The sequence below is a fragment of the Heptranchias perlo genome, chromosome 25, assembly GCF_035084215.1.
Source record: "Heptranchias perlo isolate sHepPer1 chromosome 25, sHepPer1.hap1, whole genome shotgun sequence".
Taxonomy (NCBI): domain Eukaryota; kingdom Metazoa; phylum Chordata; class Chondrichthyes; order Hexanchiformes; family Hexanchidae; genus Heptranchias; species Heptranchias perlo.
Window position 1 is genome coordinate 33,861,221 of NC_090349.1, and position 15,276 is coordinate 33,876,496.

At 40.8% G+C, this 15,276-nt stretch overlaps 1 protein-coding gene across 1 annotated transcript in view; it reads right to left on the minus strand.

Moving 5' to 3' along the window:
• Positions 1–1,376: 1,376 nt before the first annotated feature.
• p2rx2 (purinergic receptor P2X, ligand-gated ion channel, 2) overlaps positions 1,377–15,276 on the minus strand; it is a 38,508-nt gene continuing 24,608 nt past the window's right edge. The window contains exons 10-12 of the mRNA XM_068005941.1: positions 13,874–13,939; positions 10,238–10,315; positions 1,377–5,808 (exon numbers count right to left, since the gene is read on the minus strand). Coding sequence (XP_067862042.1) covers positions 5,713–5,808; positions 10,238–10,315; positions 13,874–13,939 — 240 coding nt within the window. The 3' untranslated portion in view covers positions 1,377–5,712. The remainder of the gene's footprint in view (positions 5,809–10,237; positions 10,316–13,873; positions 13,940–15,276) is intronic.

Sequence of the window (15,276 nt, forward strand, 5' to 3'; positions counted from 1 at the left end):
ATTATGAAATATGTAATATTTTATTTAAACCCTTATTCTGGACATAGAAATTTTGCTTAATAAGAAATTAACATTTTGAATCTAATTATCTTACCTGTGTTTCATTGACAGTTGGAAAAAGTTGACTGCTAATTGCTTACACCTGTGGGACACAGATTTTAATTGCTAACACCAATAAAACAGAGAGGGAGACAGATAGTGTCTTTGTTCATTCTAATTCGATTTCTTAAAAAAAACATCAGTTTAATTTTAAAACCAATCCCAGCTTCTTTAAGGGAAATGGAGGGAGGAGGGGCTTCTAGACTCTCACCATCCAACCTTCAGGAGTGAGTGGGAGTGGAATTAATGGAGGTGAAGTAACAGCAGAAGGAGGATAGAAGGAATCAAGGGATTAAATGAATAGTTCAAAGTGGAAGAGAGAGCAATAGTAAGGAAGTGAGGCGTTGGTAGGAATTGTGATAGTAGGAAAATGAAGAGTCAGGGGATGTGATGAAAGTGAGGGGATAGGGAAGCACGAGTGATTGGGGGTGGGAATGGAAAGGGAACCTCTGAGGCCCACACCTTTTCCTGCAAACCCCACCCCATATGTATCTTGCAGCTATTGGTGCTTCCTTCCCTCACCATGCTACCCACCACCACCCACCCAAAAGAAAAGAAGAAAAAGACATACAGAAACAGAAGAGAGAGAAGCAAAAAGAAGAGTTAAGGAAAGAAAAGCAGAAGAGAGGCAGGAGGATACAAGAGGAGAAATACCAACATAAAGACAAAAGATACAGATAAGAGAGACTATATTGTCCAACTTACTATGTGTAGTGCAATGGGACATTTTTTTATATATATATATAATCAATACAAGATATAGATATGAAGACTGCTTTAAGCTCCTACTGTTTGTTACAATAGAATAATAGGAGAAGATTTCTGATCCCACAGTCCCAATGGGGAACCAAAATCAAAGGAGATAAGGCTACAACACTGGGGTGGAGATGCTCCCTTTGGAGACAACTCAATGCTAGGAACACAGATCTATGACTTTACCTGAATATGTCCTTCATTTATTCAATATATAAAGTTAGAATATTTTGAAGCCAGATAAAAGATAAGATGTTTTAAATTCTAGTTGATTTAATTGCATTATTTTGAATACTGTGGAGTTGCTGATCTTAGGCATGTGGCTATGTAAAGGTGGTGACTGGAGGCTGAGTGCTTCCCTCAAGGGATTTGATGTAGTTATGGCGAGGCTGCTGTTGTGATACACATGCAATCGAGAGAAGCCCAGCCATCAACCTGTTTGGTTGCAATGGCGCATGGAGACGATGGTAAAAATGGAAACAGTATACCCTTATTTCTAACAGAAAAAAATCAAAAGTATTACATTGAATTGATTCTTGTTTTTTATTTTTCAAAATAAAAATGAACAATTTGGTTTTATCCCAAATTGTCTCACATACAAACAAAACATGAGATGAAGCATTGCATTCCCTTCTTTTGGATAATCATTGAATCTTATAGCGCAAAAGGAGGCAAATCAGCCCGTTTTGCCTGTACCAGCTCTTTGAAAGAGAAGAATCCAATTAGTTCCACTCCCCCACTCTTTCCCCATGGCCCTGCAAATTTTTCCTTTTCAAGTATGTATCCAGTTCCCTTTTGAAAGTTACTATTGAATCTGCTTCCACCACCCTTTCAGGCAGTGCATTCCAGATCATCATAACTCGCTGCGTTAAAAAAAATACTCCTCATCTCCCCTCTGGTTCTTTTGCCAATTATCTTAAATCTGTGTCCTCTGGTTACCGACCCATTCAGCAGTGGAAACAATTTCTCCCTATTTGCTCTCGCAAAACTCTTCATAATTTTGATCACATATTTAAATCTACCCTTAACCTTCTCTGCTTTAAGATGACCAATCCCAGCTTCTCTAGTCTCGCCACATAACTGAAGTTCCTAATTCCTGGTATCATTCTGGTAAATCTCCTCTTCACCCTCTTCAAGGCCTTGACATCTTTCCTAAACTGTGGTGCCCAGAATTGGACACAATACTCTAGCAGTGGCCTAACCAGTGATTTATAAATGATTAGCATAACTTCCTTCCTTTTGTACTCTATGCTTCTATTTATAAAGCCAAGGATCCCATATGCTTTTTTAACAGCTTTATCACCTTGTTCTGCCACCTTCAAAGATTTTTGTATGTGAACTCCCAGGTCTCTCTGCACCCCCTTTAAAACTGTAACATTTAGTTTCTTCTTCCAAAAATGCATCATAAGAAATAGGAGCAGGAGTAGGCCAATTGGCCCTTCGAGCCTGCTCCGCCATTTAATAAGATCATGGCTGATCTGATCCTAACCTCAAATCTAAATTCATGTCCACTTTCCTGCCTGCTCCCCGTAACCCCTAATTCCCTTCACTTCTAGGAAACTGTCTATTTCTGCTTTGAATTTATTCAATGATGTAGCTTCCACAGCTTCCTAGGGCAGCAAATTCCACAGACCTACCACCCTCTGAGTGAAGAAGTTTCCCCTCATCTCAGTTTTGAAGGAGCAGCCCCTTATTCTAAGATTATGCCCCCTAGTTCTAGTTTCACCCAACCTTGGGAACATCCTCACCGCATCCACCCGATCAAGCCCCTTCACAATCTTATATGTTTCAATAAGATCGCCTCTCATTCTTCTGAACTCCAATGAGTAGAGTCCCAATCTACTCAACCTCTCCTCATATGTCCGCCCCCTCATCCCCGGGATTAACCGAGTGAACCTTCTTTGTACTGCCTCACTTTGTACTGCATCACTTCACACTTCTCTGCATTAAATTTAATCTGCTATGTGTCTGCTCATTTCACCAGTATATGTCCTCCTGAAGTTTTCTACTATCCTCTTCACTGTTTACTACATTTCCAAGTTTTGTGCAATCTGCCAACTTTGAAATTATGCCCCCTATACCCAAGTCCAGGTCATTAGTATATATCAAAAAGAGCAGTCACCCTAATACCAAACCCTTAGCAATCTCTTTCCTTAGTTCATGTTCAGGTCATCATGTTCATTCGGCGTTGATGTGGAACGGGCCAGGATGAAAGGACCTATGCTCAATATTCCCTCGAATAGGGACTCTGGTTCATTTAGTTCTTGGGTAAATCACAACTTGTGTGACCTCAAGGGGATAACTTTCTGGTTGTGTCTGGTATCATGACTGCGTTAATTATGAATGTGGAAAAGTAATAAGCATCCAATAAATGGATCACATAATTCAGGAAGGAGTGTCGAGTTAATGCAAAGAGGAGAAAGTAAGCAGCGAACAAGCAGCTAAGACATTGGAATCACACACACAGGAAATACTGCAACATTCTGCTATCATGATCAGTGCCTTAAAAAATATCTTTTAATATTTTCTCTTCGTTTCTCCTAAAGGCACTGACTCATGTTTGGTTACAGGTTATCTAATACCTTGGTCTTCATGTGTGAGCCTACGTAGTGACTGTTAGGCTACTTCATCATGGGAAGTATCACTAACAAAAACAATAATGTCCTCACCTGACATCCAGATGCCAGTATTTTCCAAAAGGAGTCACTAGATAGTAATCAGGGGTTGGAACCCTTGCTAATGTTCCCCTCCCTATCCCAGGGAACTGAATCTGACTGTAACCCCCAGACTGCTATCCCAGCTGAAATTGACTGACTCAGCATAATCCAGAAAATGGAATCTAGTTTCTTTCTGGCCTATAAGGTTCAGTTCCTCACTGGCCAGTACATTTACCCACTCACCCCAATGTGCTGGAAACTGTTTCTTATTGCAGTTCACGCATCATTAGCTAAACATAAGGAAATAATTTCTATATTACACACAACCTTCTGAGGAGTTTGCAGCTTCTGACAGTTTTTTTACTTTAAAGAGGTGACTTTAGGGTAAAAAAAAAATTTGAGAAAAAAGTCAAAGAATGGGGAAAGTTAAAATGTCACTGGTCATAATCCACAAGGAATTCTAAGTATAAATGCACAAAGAATGCATGCGGCATTATGGGCATATAAGAGGGAAGGAGAGTTAAAACTTCTGTTACATTCATTAAGACCAAGACCTTCTTTAACATAAAATCAAAATCAACAAATTTATTTGTCAATATGTGTATCAAATGCTTGTATTTTTTCCCCCTGTTATTATTTGATGCCTGTTGAATGCTATAAATGTGTTTAGATTCCAGCCACAGTTTTCTGTCTACTGTTCAGGCACTATAAAGCTTTGAACTGAAAAGGTGCAGACATTTTCACATTAGGGAGTCTTTGTGTATTTGCAGGGAACAATACTGAAAGAGGCTGAGAGAGAAAAAGATCTAGGTGATGTGCACAGATCACTGAGGGTTCATAACCAATGTACAGAAGTTGTAGCTAAAGCTAATGGGCTATTGGGTTGTATTAATAGAACAGTTCAGTATAAACTAAAGGGCACCATTTTGTCACTATATAGGTCGCGGTTAGACGGCACCTGGAATACTGTGTCTAGTTTTGGTTCCCCCACATGGTGGGTGATATAGTGGCCTTGGAAAAAGTCCAAAGGAGAACTACGAGAATGATTCCTAGCTTAAAGAACCTCAGCTACTTAGATAAACTTAAGGACCTTGGTCTATTTACTCTAGAGCAGCATAGACGTAGAGGCAACCTGATAGAGGTCTATAAAATAATTAAAGGGCTGGATAATGTGCCTATTGAGAGATTATTCCAGTCTAACTGATTGGGGAGGACCAGGGGACATGAGTTTAAACTATTTAAGAATAGGAATAGACTGGATGTTATGCAGTTGTTCTTTTCCCAGAGTGTGGTGAGCCTCTGGAATACATTGCTGGCTGGTGAGATGGGTGCTAACTCTCTGCATGCCTTCAAGTAGGAGCTGGACCAGTTCTTGACTAGGGCAGAGATCGCATCATATAGAAGTGTCTTTTATAGATAACACTTGGTCTATGTGATCGCCTGGATTAGTTTCAATTGCTCGAGGCGGTCGGAGAGGAATTTTCCAGAGTATTTTTTCACTTTTTGGGTTTTTTCTCCGTTTTTTGCCTCTCCTAGGAGATTACATGGCTGCGGGGGAGGGGGGAAGGAGGAAGTGTCTAGTCATGATGCTCCTGCCATCATGAGCTGTGGGCAGGCTTGATAGACCAGTTGACCTTTTGCTGTCTGTCAATTTTGTTTGTTCATAGACCAAGAGCCCAAAGCAATCCATACTTCAGACACTGCCATTCAGGCCACTGAGACAACAGAAAACATTGCAGCATGGACAGTTTGCACACTTTTTAAAATTATATATTTTACTTTAAAAAAAACCTGTAATGCCATTGCTTTCTCCTCTCTTACAAACCTGATAAAATAGATACTGTCCCAAGCAACAGTGCCCCTAGAAGACTGAAGAGTTATAATTGGGTTGTCATATTTGTTACTGAACCTTGATGGCGGCGTCAGCATAGAATTGGTTAGGGGGCTGCTTTACTTTGATTTCTTTCATGTGTCAGTGAGATAGACAGTGTGGATAGGTTGTAGATACTACAAATGGCTGTGAGCCCTATCTTTTATCTAAAGAGTCTTATAGTGCAAAAGTTGTAACAGTTTTCACCCTGTAAACGAAACTTGGGAAGTTCAGGGATGTCATCTACTTTACTTGATTTCCCAAGACCCATTCCACTTTTGTATACCTTATCTGCATCCCACTTCAAGACTGATAACAACATAATTATCAAAATCAACAATTTTTGCCATTTTGTGGTTGTATTGCTCGCATTTCTTGTTCTGAAGCTCCATGCTCATTGCCTGCCAGCATTTTTCTTTCTTTAATAACCTATGTAGTTAAAAAAAAAGTATTATGAGTATGGCATATGTATGCTTCACTAACCATGTCTTAAGCAGTAAATGCAAAAAGGACCATTGCACAACCTACCAGGAGAAGGCTGTCTTAACCTTTGAGATTTTCATTTCTAAATCTTTGTAAGTAATTTCAAAATTGTTCAAACTTTAAATTATATTCCATTGAATTGCCCATATTCTTGAATATTATAAAGGGAGATGTCTGCACACACATTGGCATCTTTCAGTCACTTATTGTCCCATTTTATGCTTTGGAACTAATGGTTAGTTTGAGAGCAGACATTTTGAGCAGATTTTCCTGTGACATCATGAAGTCCTACTCCAGTGACATGAATGGGGAAAGTGGAATCTTGGTAGAATTTCCCATTAGTCTGGTAATTATAGCTCCATTTAGTCTACTATCTGAAAGTTGAAAATGCTCAAACATTACACATCTATTAATGCTTACCTAAAGACCACAGAGTTCCACAAGGAGCAGTCAGCATGGAGTTAGAAGCAACAGGTCATTCCTCACACATCTACTTAAAATTCTTTGAAAAGGTGACTAAAACTTGGATGATGGAAATCCAGCAAAATAGGCTAGATTTTTCAACACCTTGACTCTAAATGGGTAGACACCTACCTGGATTTTCAGAAGTCATTTGATCAATTATCTAAATGGATTCAAAATTAGTTCGGTGATAAGAATCACAATGTGGTAATAAATAAAAAAGCCTTGTCTGGGAAACAGTGGCTCGCGCTTTCCACAGGAGTCTATTTTGGATCCCTATTGTTCCCAATATTTTCAGATAATATGGAGGAGGGTGTTAGAATTCCAGTATTTTTCAGACACTTTTTCTCATGCCCAGTGCAAAGGACCATTTTCACAGACTATGCACACTTCCTATGCACTGAAATGTAAAGTAATGCATGAAGTAATCTATGAAGTAGCAAGCTCAGGATGAACAATAAAATGCTGTTGATAAATTCACTGAATATAGTAAAAGCCACCTCGTACTCATTGGATCTCTTTGACGGGCAAATAACATTCTAACAGACATCTCAGGCTATAAACTACAAATCAAAGTTGCACCAAAAGAGCTCAGATACAGCCAAATTATACCCACTCTCTGCTTTGAAATTTGAGCCGAGATAAAGGACTTTCAGAAAAGTGTCTTTCACGATTAAAAGAAGTATCAGGCTGGTTTCCTACAATCCTTTTTCCAGCCATTGATTCTCTTTCAGGGAAAACAGCTGTAAAAGCCTTGCTTGTAGGATCTTTTCATGTGACAAACTATCACAACTCTGTTTCCTTTCTGCAGCCAGGTAAACAACATTTGTGTTTGTCATCTATAAACACATATATGCAGATATATCTGTGGTTATAGATGGAATTAACATTTGGCAATTAAGATTTATTAATTCATCTATCTAGACAGAGGTGAGTACTCCATCTTTGAAGCGGCATTAACATGGCAATATTACAGGTATTCAGCCAGCCAGTTTATTTTCAGCCAATAGTAAACAAGTTAAAGTGACCACCAGTTGGCCTGCTACCAAAATTCCATAAAGGAATATTATATAAAAAAAGATTATTTCCTATTTAGAGAAAAGACAGATCTCTGTTCCATCACAAAAGGTACATCTCATAATGTTACCAAACGTGTTGATGACACTGGTCAAATGACAAGCATAAGACAGATTGATGGCATTAAAATGCATCTGGACTGATTAAGTGGATGGGTAAGAAATAACAGATAGATTTTGATGTAGATAAATGTAAGTAGTGCATATTAAAACAGGAAACAACAAAAATATACACAATGAAAGGTTATCATTAGAAAATTTGCAAAGGAAAAGGATCTAGATATTATTATTGACTATTCATTGAAAGTAACCGGCTGGTATGAAGCTGTTGTTGAGCCTAACCTTGTAGTGGGATGCATTTCAAAAATTCATTTTAAAAAACTATCAATCGTTATTACTTTTGTTAAAGTTATTTGTTATTCTTTCCCTATGCCATGCACCTTACCTAGCTAAGAGCAAACAGTCTTGCTATGTAACCAGTTGTAGGACATGCGTTAGGGCAATCTGGAGGGAGCGCACTCATTTTCTGATTTTTCCTTTCCTCCCTGTGGCAAACCATTTGCCCCTTCTTTGCACTTTCCTTGGAACCCTGTCCAAGATCAGAAACCTTTTTGTAGTGAATTCTGAGAGCAGAACTCAATTCTACCTCCATATAGTCTAGACCGACATGAGTGCAGTACTGAGGGAGTGCTGCATTGTTAGAGATGCCATCTTTCAGCTGAAAAGTTAAACTGAAGTCACATTTACCAGCTCAGGAGGACATAAAAGATCCTTGGGAACATCCTGACGACATGATAATTTAATATATATATTTTTTTCCTTCTGTCATGTCTTCAGGACATCCCAAAGTATTTTACAACCAATTGATTACTTTTGAAGTAGAGTTACTGTTGTTATGTAGGTAAATGCGGCAGCCAATTTGATCACAGGAAGCTCCTACAAACAGCAAATGAATGAATAACCAGATAATCTGTTTTTTGGTGCTGTTGGTTGAGGGAAGAATATTGCCCAGCACAGCAGGAGTACTCCCTGTTCTTTGAATGGTGCCATGGAATATTTTATGTTCACCTGAGCTAGTAGATGGGGCTTCAGTTTAACTTTTCAGCTGAAGGATGGCATCCCTGTGGCACAGCTCAAAATGCTGTATCATGAGGCCACCAAAATTTTGTCAGTTCTGAACTGCACTCCTAGATGGAGTAAAATCAGTTCAATCCAGAAGTACATTTCCTGCCAGCTGACTGCAGCAACCATGGAGAAGTCTGCTGCCAAGCCCAAGGATGAAAGGGATACAAACAATATCACAGAATCATAGAAATATATGGCACAGAAAGAGGCCATTCGGCCCATCGTGTCTGTGCCGGCCGAAAAAGAGCTATCCAGCCTAATCCCACTTTCCAGCTCTTGGTCTGTTGCCTTGTAGGTTACAGCACTTCAAGTGCATATCCAAGTATTTTTTAAATGCAATGAGGGTTTCTGCCTCCAGCAGCTTTTCAGGCAGTGATTTCCAGACCCCACCACCCTCTGGGTGAAAAAAATTCTCCTCAACTCCCCTCTAATCCTTCTACCAATTACTTTAAATCTATGCCCCCTAGTTATTGACTTCCCTGCTAAGGGAAATAGGTCCTTCCTACCCATTCTATCCAGGCACCTCATAAATTTTATACACCTCAATTAAATCATCTCTCAGCCTCCTCTGATCCAAAGAAAACAACTTCAGCCTATCCAATCTTTCCTCATAGCTAAAATTCTCCAGTCCTGGCAACATCCTCGTAAATCTCCTCTGTACCCTCTCTAGTGCAATCACATCTTTCCTGTAATGTGGAGACCAGAACTGTACGCAGTACTCTAGATGTGGCCTAACTAGTGTTTTATACGATTCTAAGATAACCTCCCTGCTCTTATATTCTATGCCTCGGCTAATAAAGGAAAGTATCCTGTATGCTTTCTTAACCACCTTATCTACCTGTCCTGCTACCTTCAGGGATCTGTAGACATGCACTCCAAGGTCCCTCTGTTCGTCTATACTTCTTAGCATCCTACCATTTACTGTGTACTCCCTTGCCTTGTTTGCCCTCCCCAAATGCATTACCTCACACTTCTCTGGATTGAATTCCGTTTGCCACCTTTTTGCCCACCTAACCAGTCCATTGATATCTTCCTACAGTCTACATCGTTCCTCCTCACTATCAACCACATGGCCAATTTTTGTATCATCTGCAAACTTCTTAATCATGGCCCCTACATTTAAGTCTAAATCATTGATATATAGCACAAAAAGCAAGGGACCTAGTACTGAGCCCTGCAGAACCCCACTGGAAACAACAGCCTTCCAGTCACAAAAACACCCGTCGACCATTACCCTTTGCTTTCTGCCACTGAGCCAATTTTGGATCCAACTTCCACTTTCCCTTGGATCCCATGGACCTTTACTGTTCTGACCAGTCTGCCATGTTGGACCTTGTCAAAAGCCTTCCTAAAATCCATGTAGACTACCTCAAACATGCTACCCTGATCGACCCTCCTTGTTACCTCCTCAAATAATTCAATCAAGTTAGTCAGTCACGACCTTCCCTTAATAAATCCATGCTGACTGTCCTTGATTAATCCATGCCTTTCTAAGTGACGATTAGTACTGTCCCTCAGAATTTTTTCCAATAATTTGCCCACCACTAAGGTCAGGCTGACTGGTCTTTAATTACTCGGTCTATCCCTTTCTCCCTTTTTAAACAACGGTACAACGTTAGCAGTCCTCCTGTAGCCACCACACCTGTAGCCAGGGAGGATATCTTTGAATTCCATCAGAAAATATCACTGAGTTTGATTATTTGAACTTTCACCTCTTCAAACTTCTTTTCACTGTAGACATCATTCTTGTTCATGAAGGTCAGCAAGATCCAGTCACACAGGAATGAGCCCTAAGTTCAGTAAAGACAAATCAATTACTCAAAACATTTATATGCAAATCTGATTATCGGCGAGTTCCTAGCAAATTCTGATAGTTCACAGAGGATAATGAATGGCAACCCTGTTAAATGGCTTTTATTTCCATCATGGTAAGTGAATGTATAGCTCAAGAATAATGATATATTGAGTCAGTTATGGTCAATCTCATGGTGAGTGGAAGTTACATTTATATTACAGTGACACTCATTCAGTGTCTAGTCATAACAATCCTATGTTAACTTTCATTTCAAACAATGGCATTTTCTTCGCACATGTTCTTCCCTCCAGTTTTCTCTTCTCCTAGACCTACATTGGGATTCAGTTCTATGGGGTTGGTTACTCTCTAATACCTTTCCCAAGTGGCTATTCTTCATGTATGAGGCTATAGACAGTGAGTTTCAGTCGACCATCGGGAGCATCACAGTTGGGCCTGATTCTTTCTCACCTGACGCCCTCACATCTGCATCTTCTGGCAGGGACCATTGGATAGGGATGAAAAGCAAAAATCTTAGCTGATTTTCCACCTGTCTGACAGTTCTGAGGCTAACTGTAGTGTTCCTACAGCTGCTCCAGCTGAAATCAATCAACTTCAACATAGACAAGGGATTCAAATTGGAACCTTCCTGGGCTCTATGGCTCAGTTTCATCATCTGGCACTGTACTTACATTAGCTATGTGCAAATATGCTTAACACAATCCCAGGCTGCTTTTTTACTGCAACCAACCACCTCCTTAACCCCTCCCTTACTCCCTCCACCTCACCTCTAACAAATGCGACAAAAATTATTTGTTTGCGTGATAGAATCCATCAGTTCAGCTGCTTCTGCTGCTCCCCTCCTGCTGACTGCAGACAAAACCAAACCTCCCGGCAGTCCCATTCCTGCCCTAACCCTGAACCCTTATCTCTCTCTTGTTTCTCCCCCTTGCCCTCGCCAAGCTCATCTCATCCATGAGACCCATCTCCTGTTCTGCTCCCGCAACCCCATTTCCACTAAACTCCTGATCACCCAGTTTACCTTCCTGACCCTCATTTTAGCCAATAATGGAAATGGTTCCCTCTCCTCAGGCACTGTCCCCCTACCTTTCAAAATCATGGTCATCACCCACCTCTTCTAAAATCTCACCCTTGACCCCTGTGTCCTCACTCACTACCGTCCCATCTCCTAATTCCCTTACCTCTCCAAAGCTTTTGAATGTATTGTCGCCTCCTAGATCTGTATCCATCCATCCTGCAACTCCCTACTTGAATTCATCCAATCAGGTTTCTGCCCCTACCACAGTACTGAAACATTCCTAACCATAGTCATGAACGATATTCTCCATGACTGTGACCCTGGTGCATTATTCCTTATTGATCTCTACAACCTTCAATACAGTCGATCACACGATCCTTCACCAACACCTCTCCTCCACTGTCCGGCTGCATGGGACTGCCTTTGCTTGGTTTCAATCTTACCTATCCAATTGTAGCAAAAGCACCTCTAGCAAAAGTTTCTCTTTCCATCCTCACACTTCTGGAGTCCTCCAAAGATCCATCCTTGGCCCCGTCCTTTTCCTCATCCAATTGATGCCATTTGGCAGTAACATTCACATGCATGTTAATGACACCCAGCTCTACCTCTCACAACCCCTCCACTGCCTCTGTACTATCAGACCACTTGTCCAACATCGAGATTTGGATAAGCCATAACTTCCTGCAGCCAAACATTGGAAATACCGAAGCCATTGCCTTTGACCTCCACCATAAACTCCATACACTTGTCACGGACTCCATCCCTTGCCTCGGCCACTGCCTCTGACTGAACCAGACTGTTTGCAGCCTTGATGTCTTGTTCGACCCTAAGCTGAGCTTCTGATCTCATAGCCTCTCCATCACAAAGACCATCTACTTCCACCTCCGTAACATCGTCTGCCTTCACACCACCTCAGACCACCTGCTGCTGAAAGCTTCATTCATCCCTCAGACTTAATTTCTCCAATGTTCTCTTGGAAGGCCTTCCATCCTCCAATCTCCTTGAACTTCATCCAAAACTCTGCTGTCCCAATCAAGTCACATTTATCCATCATGTGTCTTCACTGACCTACTGTGGCTTCCGTTCCACCATAAATTTAAAATTCTCATTCTTGTATTTAAATCCCTCTATGGCCTCAACCTCAATATCTCTGTAACCTTCTCCAGCCCTACAATTCTCCCCGTACTCTTTGTTCGTCTGATTCTGGCTTCTTGTAACTCCTGCCCCCTACCCTGTGCTTCATTGCTGGCACCATGCCTTCAGCAGCCTAGGTCCCACTCTCTGGAATTCCGTCCCTAAAGTCCTCCGACTCTGCACCTCCCTCTCCTCCTTTAAGACCCTCCTTAAAACCCTCCTCTTTGACAAGCCTTTAGTTCCCCCTCCTAATATCTCCCTCTTTGGCTCGTCGTCTGTTTTCCTTACACCAATGTGCAGCACCTTGGAATGTTTTTCTATGTTAAAGGTGCTGTATAAATACAAGTTATTGGCACGGAATGTTACAGTTATGTTGAAGATTTGTGAATGATTGGAAACAGTGGCGTCTTTATAAGTTACATGATACTGAATTGGAGTCTAATAAAGGCCGACAATGTGAAGAGAATGTACTGCATTCTACATCAGAATAACTGGCAGCACAAATCTGACCAATGCACTGCAGCTTTTCTGTATTACAGTACTCCATCTAAACAGGCTGTGATGTCAAGTTTAGAATCACCAGTGTGACTGCTGATTTCTCTGGAGCTTCCCATTACTCTTATACACTCACCAGCTCGAAAGAAAGAAAGAAAAACTTGCATGTATACAGCGCCTTTCTGAGCCTCAGGACCTCCCGAAGTGCTTTACAGCCAATAAAGTACTTCTGAAGTTAAGTCACTGTAGTAATGTAGGAGACACGGCAGCCAATTTATGCACAGCAAGGTCCCGATAATCTGTTTTTTGACAGTTTCTCCCTCTTTAACGTGCTTGCAGTGGATCGTGCAATGTGAGTAAAATTAGCAGACATTTCTGCTCACAGTGTTGGTGCTGCATTGGTAAATCACTGGTTAAATACAGATTGAAGCTCTCCTTGCTCTGCCGAAACAATGTGCCATTGTTCAAACCTTGGGTGAGCATTTCTACTGCACCAGGGTCACATTTAGCATCACTCATATTTCAGACCTCATATTTCAAACTGTCAAAGTTAGAAAAAGAGAATGAAATGGTCATATAGTGCAGATGTTTTTCTGACCTGGAATCAGAAATTTACAAGCACCTGCCAATTTGCAAACTTCCATTACAGCAATTAAACTTTAATTGGCCTAAGGGTGTGTTTACTTGTAGCAATTAGACTTGCAGCCGTAAAAAGACAGACCGACTTAAGCACAGTTCCACCACAACAGCAGAGTAATACATTGTGCATTATGTGAAATAACACTCCTATCATTGTAAAATGTAGATCATCTGAGTTACCTTGAGCAATGCCACAGAAGATCCACTAGAACAGTATATAAGACATAAAGAAAACCAGTAAGTACTTACAACTCCAATAGATGTCAGGGCTGCAGCAACATTAATAACCGTTGGGACGAAATCAAACTTTCCCGCCTAATAAAATGAAAATTGAAGAATTTTAATTTTCTTTTTACTGTAATTCTGTAATTGATAGTTTCCAATTTTTATTGTATTTGACATATACATTTAAATGGACACAATATATTATATATTGTAGTAGAAACACTTATTTAATTGGTAAGTTTCTGCTTTTGGGAGTGATGCACTGTGGCAGTGTGTTGAAGTATCAAAATGAGGTGCCACAAAGCTCCTCTAATTCGCTCCTCTAATTCGTTGATTTGCAGATCTCGGCTACAATGCTACGAGATATCCGGGCTCTGCTCTGCACCTCCTCCAAGGAGGAGGCAGTGGAATGGAAAGTGGAGCCTTTGCCACATTGCTGTCATATGCCCCTGACACACTGGGGGAGGTCCTGAAGCTGCTCACCATCTTGACCACTGAAGGTTTGTGGTGCGGCCACATCTGTACATGGAGAAAGGTAGAAATATAGGAAATTGATATTCTATCTTCAGGTTAAGATTCACTGCTCTGTTTATGATAATATGGATATGTAAGATACTGTAACAAGCATCGGAGCGTCTGATATACACTGACCACATTGGAAGTTGGTAAATAATCAAGTGTGCATGTGACTGCTTTAGATCATCAATTAATTGATACACTAGCATTAAAACTTTAAAGTGTTCATTATTGTATTTGTTTCTGTAACTCAACAGAGTTTCTGTATATTCATCAGGACAGTTTACTTACTATGTAATTGTACATACTACCAGTTAATTCAGCAGGCTAAGGGTATTCACTGACTAACTGTACAGAATTCCATCTAGCTAGACAAGGGCAGCAGGTGCATGGGAACACGACCACCTCCAAGTTTCCCTCCAAGTTACACACCATCCTGACGAGCATATATCGCCATCACTGTTCCTTCATTGTCACTGGGTCAAAATCCTGGAACTCCCTACCTAACAGCACTGTGAAAGAACCTTCACCATACGGACTGCAGCGGTTAAAGAAGAAGGCCCACCACCACCTTCTCAAGGGCAATTAGGGATGGACAATAAATGCTGGCCTTGCCAGTGATGCCCATATCCTGAGAGTTCCTGTTTATTCAGGGTAAAGGTTATTTTCTGTGTAACTATACAAAGTTCCTGTTTATTCAGCGGAGTGAGGGACGTTCGCTTTATAACTGCAACGAGTGCTGACGATGGGTCATCAACCTGAAACGTTAACTCTGTTTCTATCTCCACAGATGCTGCCTGACTTGCTGAGTATTTCCAGCACTTTCTGTTTTTATTTCAGATTTCCAGCATCCGCAGTATTTTGCTTTTGATTTAGATTTGCTGTTTGCTCACCACGTTAAAGATCGGTTG